Source organism: Cryptotermes secundus, unplaced genomic scaffold, assembly GCF_002891405.2.
Source record: "Cryptotermes secundus unplaced genomic scaffold, Csec_1.0 scaffold30, whole genome shotgun sequence".
In the NCBI taxonomy this organism is placed as follows: domain Eukaryota; kingdom Metazoa; phylum Arthropoda; class Insecta; order Blattodea; family Kalotermitidae; genus Cryptotermes; species Cryptotermes secundus.
This window is the reverse complement of record NW_019739593.1, coordinates 130950-140371: the sequence shown is the minus strand read 5'-3', so window position 1 is coordinate 140371 and position 9422 is coordinate 130950. Positions and strand designations below refer to the sequence as shown.

At 38.2% G+C, this 9422-nt stretch overlaps 1 protein-coding gene across 9 annotated transcripts in view; it reads right to left on the bottom strand.

Moving 5' to 3' along the window:
• The window catches only part of LOC111871956 (kinase D-interacting substrate of 220 kDa B), a 194108-nt gene that overhangs the window by 108679 nt on the left and 76007 nt on the right, over positions 1 to 9422 (bottom strand). For 3 of the 9 annotated variants that reach the window (XM_023865387.2, XM_023865389.2, XM_023865388.2), the window contains exon 3: positions 3795 to 4209. The exons of the other annotated variants lie outside the window; for them this stretch is intronic. In XM_023865387.2, the coding sequence (XP_023721155.1) occupies positions 3795 to 4085 (291 nt within the window). In that variant the 5' untranslated portion in view covers positions 4086 to 4209. The remainder of the gene's footprint in view (positions 1 to 3794; positions 4210 to 9422) is intronic. 9 annotated transcript variants of the gene reach the window in all.

Here is a 9422-nt window from a genome sequence, read left to right as displayed (position 1 = left end):
ACTGAACTCTGTGACGCGTTGGACACTGTAAAGAGCACTGAGAATGAACTAAACCGAACTCATGGTGAAATAAGTGACAGGATTAAAACCAAAATAGAAAGTGTTCTTCATCGGAATGCTGGTTATTCAACATTATGCAAGATTACAGATATACCTTCCGGTAAACTAGCAACATTCGAAGATGATAAAGAACTGTCACCAAACGACTTGACATTCTTCAAATATGCTCCTGTCACATCATGTGATGTGGAACGAAGTTTTTCCAAATACAAAACTATCCTTCGTGATAATCGGCGATCTTTCAAATTTGAAAATTTGAAAATGCATGTAGTTATAAATTGCAATTGTAACAGTGAAAACCGAGACGTGAATAACTCAGTGAAAATTTTGAGCTTGTGTTCTTTTAAATGGTGTTTTTAGATAACAGAGTTAAGTTAGTGTTCATACCATGTGCACCAGTGTTTGTCTAAAATATGAACGCAAATATCAGTATTAAAAAGAAAACAATGAATGGTTTAATCCAGTATGAAATGTCGAAATTCCATCAGTTTTCTTTCCTTCAGAGACATAATAGGGCTAATTTGGTAAGTAGGACCTACTATCATATATTTATCATCTTTATTCTTAAATTCTAGTAAAAGTTGTAATTAAAATTGTGAAATTTTATGTCCCATTTAATATTTAAGGTCATATTTTACACTTTTTAGGTCATAAGTGCATGCATATATTTATAGTTTTTAGGTCATAAAAATCCAGGCCCTATTTATTACCCATCGATTTACAGCAGACCTATCAACAGCATTGTCACCATAAACAGCCTTTAAACGACGATGAATCTCAGTAGGAGTCACTTTTTCAGCAGTTAAAAATTCGATAACAGAACGCTGTTTATCTCGCGTTGACGTAGCACTAGAACACGTCTCCATACTTCCGCTTCTCGAAATACACTGGATGAACGCAACGACCTCAAACCTGCGCATGCATATTGAGGGGGAATGTTACTTCCACATGCCACCTGGCGCGCTTCTGAAGATCATTTCGTTTGCGCTCTACAAGCATGTGTGCATTACTTTTCAGCCTACCTACGTACTTTTCTGCTCCAGATTATACCAAACTTTACATCAGAAACTAATATGTGTGGTTTTCATAAGGTAATAAATTATAAAGTTTAAAAAAATGTCAGAAATTTCTGCATCCCTTCACACTGTGTTGCCCTGGCCTGGGTAACCTTGCTTCTGTCCTGGCTCTGATGGGAAATGGTGGACAAAACTGTACACACTCTTACATAAACACTATTTTCTCCAAATTAAGTGTACTTTCTGGGTGGAGATCATCAATGTATTAAGAAATTTTTCCACCTTAAAAAAAGGACAAAAATTCCTACATCTGTATTACCCACTATTAACACAAGTGATAATATTCACGATGCTTATAACTGGTAAAGCTACATCACGATAAAGTATGCACAAATGATATACACACGCATAAAAACTTCCTAGAAGTTCATCAATACATATTATTTAGGCACCACCAAATGTTAAATAAAATGTGACACAATCATGCAAAACAAACACTTTGATATTTCATGACTATCCAATGGGATGGCATATTCCATATAAATATCTCATTGAGAACACTTTGTAACCTCAGTTACATGAACATGTAGCATGCTTTTCCATACATTTTTCTATAACACTGTGTAATATTCATGAGAATCCTGCTGTGTATGCATATTCACATATCTTACACGATTTTGAAAATAAAATTCATGTGAATGTATTATAAACAATTTGAGATTAATGTTAAAAATTCTACTGTTTTACTTCTGTATTGACCTTGTTACAGGGAACATTTTCTTCTTTCACTGAATAAACCATACAACAGAGTAAATGAATATTCAAGTACTCAATTTATTGAGACTATAAACTGTGAAAACATTGAAAGCTTTATTCACTAATTAATAATAAAAAATTAGTTTTTAAATTACACATATATGTACAAGCAGACATCAAATTACATGCATGCTCATGTTTAATAAATGTAAATATTGCACATATAAACTACACATTAGCACACCCTAGTTCAGAGAATGTTACATCATGAACTGAGTACCACTTGATTTGTAGGTATCCTATCCAATTCAGTATATGCTAAGTTTTATTATATATATCAAAACAGAATTCACCATGTATCTATTCATAACCATTTCAAGCATCAGTTTGAACATTCTGTAATTTGCTACCATTCAGTATTCAGTAATTTAAATGTTAGTGTTACATTTAAGAGAGGGTTACAGAAAAACACACACTATGGGAAAGTCAGAATTCAGTGGCTTAACAGCACAAAATACCAGTGTAGAATGAACATGAATGATCTGGAGACAGCAAAATTTGTCACTGAACTTGAAGTGAAAAAACAGACCTGTCATCTCTTTATCTAGTAAATATTGTGATTAGTTGGTTGAGGCAACTATGCTACAAGCTGGAAGGTTGCAGGTTCAAATCCCAATGAGATCAAAGGATTTCTCAATTGACCTAATTCTTCCAGCCGCACAATGACCCTGGGGTCGACTCAGCCTCTAACAGAAATGAGTACCAGGAGTCTTCCTGGCAGGTAAAGTGTGGTTGGCACATAAGGCTGACAACTTCACGCTATCTGTGAGCAGACTGTCTAGAAAATCTGGGAGCCTCAACTTCTCACATCCCAATTGGCCTCCAAGGCCTCTTACATGGACAGTTTTACAGAATAAATCTAAACTTCACACAGACTATTGTTTCACTGTTTTGATGAACTCCCTGACCTCAGGAAGCAGATCTCCAAGATCCTAGTCACTAGATACTGAAATGACAAATCAACAGTGGGTAGGTTCACAAGATCTACTGCTACATTCAGTATTAAGAATAATCAGTAGTTCAGAGTAGCTGCTACAGCAGCATTTCCTATACAGAAATTTCACACTTTCTGTTAAGACAAATTCACACAACATAGGTTAATTTAAAAACTACTAAAACAAAGAATTTCCCCCACAGTGAAAAAATATCAAGTGATAATGTTACATCTAGAGGCATGCCTCTGTCCAACAAGAGCTGATAATGTTGGTGATGGCGACAACACTTATAATAATTTGCAGTGTTACTGAAAAATGAGCAGGTTTTGTAGTTTTGCAATCTACACTATCTTACTATAATTAGATTCACGAGCTCTTCCATACAAGACTGTTGCAGGTCCAGGGACTTCTAAAATGTACTAAGCCAGTAGTCAAATTGTGGGTCACAATATGAATTTGTATTATGCTGAGTTACCGTGAATCACAATCACTTAGGTTCCAGGATATATTTATTCTTAGAAGAACAAATATTTGCTATAGCAATGAATGCAATAACATAGCAAAGAATTTTCTCTTTCAAAATTAAAATATTAAAAGATGTTGGGCAAAAATCAGGAAAATATTTGGATGTACACTAGTTTCACCAGACATATTCAAGCAGTAAAGAGGTTAAACATTATAACCAGGAGTGGAAATGGCTTTTCACAACAAGGTCACCACTACAGATCTGTACACAAATCTGAAAAATAGTCTCCACACACTGTAAGTGGAATTATTACAATGCAGGTCCAGGAATTCGTTCCTACATGTATCAGTGTTATGAATGATATTCATGATGGTTTAAGGTAATGGCAAGTTCAATTAAACAAGGAGCTCTGGAGCTAAACAGTGTCTACACCCATTTCCAGTCCTGATTCTTAAGTTAAGGAAAGTTTCACACATATCAATTTCTGACCGAGCAACTGACCGTCTGCGAAACTCTCCGCAGACCAAAGCTAAATTTGCGGCCCACACTTCCTCCACTCCCTTCAGCAGCGGGTGCAGTAATGGCAATGGTAGGCACTGGCAGATGGAGATGAGAACCAAAAACATGGTGTCCTCCAGTGGGTCCATTTGCGGTGAATGTGCTCCTCACTCCCGCAGTCCAAGTAGCAGCAGGTTCTGGGATGTGCAAGTGAAGAAATGACGATGCTCTACGACGACGTCGTTCGTTGCCATTTTCCGATGCAGAGGGAGTGTTATCATTGGAAATGGACATCCTATACGTCACTGATAATCTTTACCAGTGATTCCAGTGTTCCTTTACCTTTCATCCCATATCTAGTAGCAATAATATATTGTGGAGCTGACAGCTGTCCAAAGGGAAATCCTTCAATGGCCATCTAAAAACGAATGTATGCAATGATCTCATTCATTATGAGACTGTTAACTAGTTTTTCAAACAGGATGAGCATAAAGTGTGAAAACCTTACTGCAGCCACAGACCCACACCCACATAGTGAGAATGTTAACTACTTTTCAAACAAGAGCATCGTAAAGTGTAACATCCTTGTCATTGCCACACAACTAAGAGGAATGCCCTTATATGAATATGAGGGAGAACCATGGCATCTCAGCTGCTCCTGGTGACACAGTTGTAAACGATATTTTGAATGGCAATTACTTATATTTCTTCTTTACTGTCCTTGTTTTGTCAGGACAGCTCAGACAGTATAGTCATTAGGCAATGGGTTCAGTGACTAGAGTTTGGTTCTTGGTACAGAGTTTTCTCTTTGCCACTGCGTCTATATTGGCTCTGGAGCTCACCCAGCCTTTCATCCAGTGAGCACAGGGGGTGTAAATCAGTCAGGGTGATATCCATTTAGTGCTGAAGATAAGAATATGCGAAGCTACAGGCCTCCCTCCAATTCCCTGTATGTCTTCAAAGCATATGTCCAATAACACAGAGGGAGAACTTCATATGAGTGATACTTTGGCAGAATATAATTCTGTTATGTACTTTAATAAATATATGTGTGTCACTTTACTGTTGGGGGAATGCGTATTGTGGACTTGGGGTATGATGATTTGTTTTATTACCATTTGATAATGTTAATGCAGGGGCTTATAATTGGACTGTTTAAGCATCTCAAACATCATATTACAGAAAATTTTTGAAAGTGTTTATGCTTTGACTTTCACACTCTCAAGGTTCAATGTATCTCATCACTACATATGACTGACACCTTTCACTTGTTAATTTACAAGAGCCATCATACATCTGCCGAACGCATGACAATGACAAAATATTCGACAAGAGTTACTGATTATAATGTCATATCTACAAAGTGAAGAGTAGAATATAATTTTAATATTTTTAACGTTTGACAATGTATATGATAGATACATATTTTAGTTATTTTAATGTGTGAACATGGCATGCAATGAACTGGTTTGACGTGGATAAGTAAGCACCTGAAGATGGCATTATTATGCCGAAACATGTAGTGCGAGGGAGAGAAGGAAATAAATGAGTGTATGCACTGCAAGACGGATTAAATAAATCAAGAATATAATTCATTATGACATTGTTTCAGAAACACTGGTAATAAAAGTATATGTGTTAAATGTATTTTCAATTGTGTAATGTACATCATTACTGCAACAAGCTTCAATGCAAGAAGTTGAACTGTATGAACCATTTTTTTCTAACCGAAGTGAAAAGTAACAATCTGACAAATTCATTCTTCTGGAAGTATCCTCTAACCACTAAATGAAAAACACCCAGATGGCAGAGTTATAACATACTATGTCTAAATTCATCTAGGAATTTCTCAAGAAGTATTTATGAATCTGTAACGCAAACAAAGGCCAATAAAAGATTATGAAATTATACAGTTGCCTTACTCAGAAGTGAGTAACAGATTTTCAACATTAGATCTCCAGTCAAATGTGTGTATTATCTTCTATAAGTCAAGCAAAAACTTCTCAATGAGCCCATGATAGCCATGACTCATATGTGATTAAAAAATCCTGAACAGCTTAAAATTTAGAAATGTCATGCCAGGTATTTGAGTGCAATGGTGAAAGGGGATTTTTAGAATTAAGAGTGCTGTTAACTGTAGGTCAAATACTGACAAACTACAGTGGATGATGCCAGTTTTTCAAGTGGCTGAATGCAAAAACGTGCAAAATATATAGCTCTATCATACAGACAATTCAAGACTACGTACAACATGTTGTCTAGCTATATGTATATGATATGTTGTTCTTATGCCACAGTTGTTTTCGTGTATTTACACAGATCACAGCTCTGTATTCGAAGCTGTAACTTAATTTGCTGTTTTATTGGAGAAACGCCAGAATCAGAGAGAGAGGTGTCAAAGAGCTAGAAGAAAGGAAGATGGAAATACAAAAGAAATGATTTCCAGTCGAATTTAAAAGGATTTTTCCATTTGTACTACTACAATTGTCACAATGATGTGATATTTACTGAAGGGCAGTGTGTACATTTGATTAACAGCCAGGGCCACTAAGTGCAGATTTCAAAAACTGGGTCTAAAGATAAAGTCTTTAGTGAAGGCAACTTCAGTTACATGTCAGGATAATATAATGGCACCATCAATTAGGCCTATATTTCGTTTCTATTTTCACGAAACCATGTACTCACATACATAACATCTGGAACTGAAGTAGCTTGAAGAACTGTGTAATTTCTGAAGTAACGATCGCAGAACGGAAAGGGTTTTGAAGTTTAAATTCAGTCACCTTCATTGCGATTATCGGATCTAAATAACTTGGAAAATGCGGCTTAGTACTGTGATAAATATTAAAGTGTTACACCTCTGTGTGTTAATGAAAATAGGATGGAAGCCTATGAAAATTATGATTATATTTGAGGGGGGGGGGAAGAAACTATTCCAAAATATTCTAACATGTACGACTGAAAGTCTCCGAAAAACACCACAATCATACGTAACAGTAAAGTCATGGCGGTAGGCCGCGCCATAGCTCAAGCGGTTAGTCGCTGGCTTCCCACCGCGGCGGCCCGGGTTCGATCCCGGGTCTGATCAAGTGGGATTTGTGGTGGACAAAGTGGCGCTGGGGCGGGTTTCCTCCGAGTACTTCGGTTTCCCCTGCCAATCTTAATTCCACCAAATTCTCCATCATCATAATCACCTGGGGCATCATTCGAGGCATGGATGTCTGTGTGAATTTATTCTGTGTTTGTGTTGTTCTGTGTGCATGCAGCAGCCTTGCGACGGGTTGATCCTCCGTCCAAGGAGTCCTACCGACTGTGTACAGATCAAGAAACTGAAAAAGCGGCCAAGTTCCACAAGGACTGTAGAGCCATAGACAGACAGACGGGCAGATAAATGCCCATTTTTTTTGGCTGTGCTTATTGACCTGCGTTAACTAATTTACACACATTCCTATAGACTACGCTTGCGAACACTAAAATTAGGCAACAATGCTACAGGCTGGCCACGATCTCCGTTGAGCAGAATTCCGCTTATCATCTCGGAATTACGAGCTTGATACACGTCTGGGTTCCCTTTTATACCTCGTTCAGCAACATTTCACTGTAAGACTATAAGTCCCACACAAAAGAGCAACGTTTAACAGCAATGACACCCCGTGACTTCACATGCACACTGAGATAATTACTGCAACTGGTCTAATCCAATTCACGGCATCCTGCCGTTGTTACACAGCTAACTTCTGCTATAAATAAATGACGACCCTGAAAAACAGAAATCACTGTTCATATCATATCTCGACAATAACCTCAGATTTTTAACTCAAGATGTTTGCTACTGATAATCCCTAAGTAATGCTGGCTTATGTTTTTATCCTTAATTTATTGAGTACACCCAATTTTAAAACACATCCAACTAACCAAAATGACACTGGTCTAATCTGTTTGGTTGATTATGTTGTAATGTTGAGTTTGTTACAATGCTCCTTCATTACATATTAATACACTGGAAGTCTCCGGGAGCAGTCACTTAGCCCAACAACGATGGATCAAATAACGCAGCGGGTCACAGTGTGTTGTAATGTTGTGTGTATGTCGAAACACATTAAGAAAGGTTAATAAATAAGAATGGTCGATTGCATGGTTATTAATGACGCAATTTCAACTACAAAGAATAGGCCTATATACAGAGGTGAATAATGAATTAGAACGAATACGTGACGAGGCGCGGCCACTGCCTATTCTAATGTGCTAATCCAGCACATATTTGCAGAAACATACGATAACACTAGTTAGAATGGCAGCTATCTGGACCGCGACTCGAAGCCGGGATCTCCCGCAATACTCGACTGCGACGTTTAGTAATCAAATCCGTTAAACAGCGAATACAAGATTCTCACAAAGGTATGCTGTAAAAAGTTGATGGGCGCGGGGTAAAAAATTCTGAAGTGCATCACTATCAAGCCCACTGTATGTAGGTAAAAGGTAAGGTAAAATTGTCCTTGTGCTTAACTAATTAAGCACTACGCCATGAAGGCGTATGGCGGGGTGGATGTACAGATCCAAGTGTTCTTGACTTCGGCACTAGTTGGTGGTGAGTGGTCAGTTCACGTCCCGGCCGTTTTAACCCAGGGGAAAGAGGCCCCGGTACCCATTGGATAGGAGGCTGGGTGGGCCGCAGAACCGGTCTGGACGACATGGAGAAGTGAAAATTCTTGCCCCTACCGAGAATCGAACTCCAGACCCCCGGTCGTCATGCCCGTAGCCAGTAGCTATACCGACTGCGACAGGTAGGAGTGGAAAATGGTAGGGAGGTAATGTCCCCATTGACTTTCGTTATCACAATCTCAACATTTCGGCTGCAACCATGATGATATTTATGTTTCGTGCAGCTCACACTGTTTAACTGTTTCAAACTCCAACAGGAAAGTTACATTTGTTTATCACTCAGGCAGTCGTTATACAATCAGCAAATCCACATCGCACACCGTAACGCGTTTGCCGGTCGCCCTTTGTTCCGTGGCTGAACGCGGTGACTTACAAAAGCAAAATCATTATCTTACTGGGTTTCACGAAAAAAGTCATCCAAAACTTGTTTGGGGGATATAAAATGCTTATTTTAGGGCCCCTTTCAAGAAAAACAATTCATTATACTTTTTGAAATCCGTAGGTGAACGATGTCTTCTGAACAGTGCATATGAAGGAGAATAAAGTGACCAGTCTTGTTCCTTCCAAGTACAGGGCCTACATTTTAATTTACAACCCTAAGCGTTCCTATATCGTGATGTCTGCTGAACTCATTGTGGAAAAAATGTGAAACTGGAAAATACTACAAGCGTAACCATTTAGAATTACGAAGATCAAATAATCACGCAACTGTAACCTTTGAAAATTTTATTTTTATTTATTATATAGAGTAAAGTGGGGTTAGACCACGGGTCAGGCAAGAATATGCACTACACTTTACTAGTGATTAGCAGTGATAGAAGACGAATGGGGGAGACTAGGAAAGCATATAGGATATTGGTGGGAAAGCCAGAAGGAAAGAGACCACCAGGAAGACCAAGACGTAGGTGGGTGGACAATATTAAAATGGATCTTAGAGAGAAAGAGGATGGGATGGTATGGATTGGATTG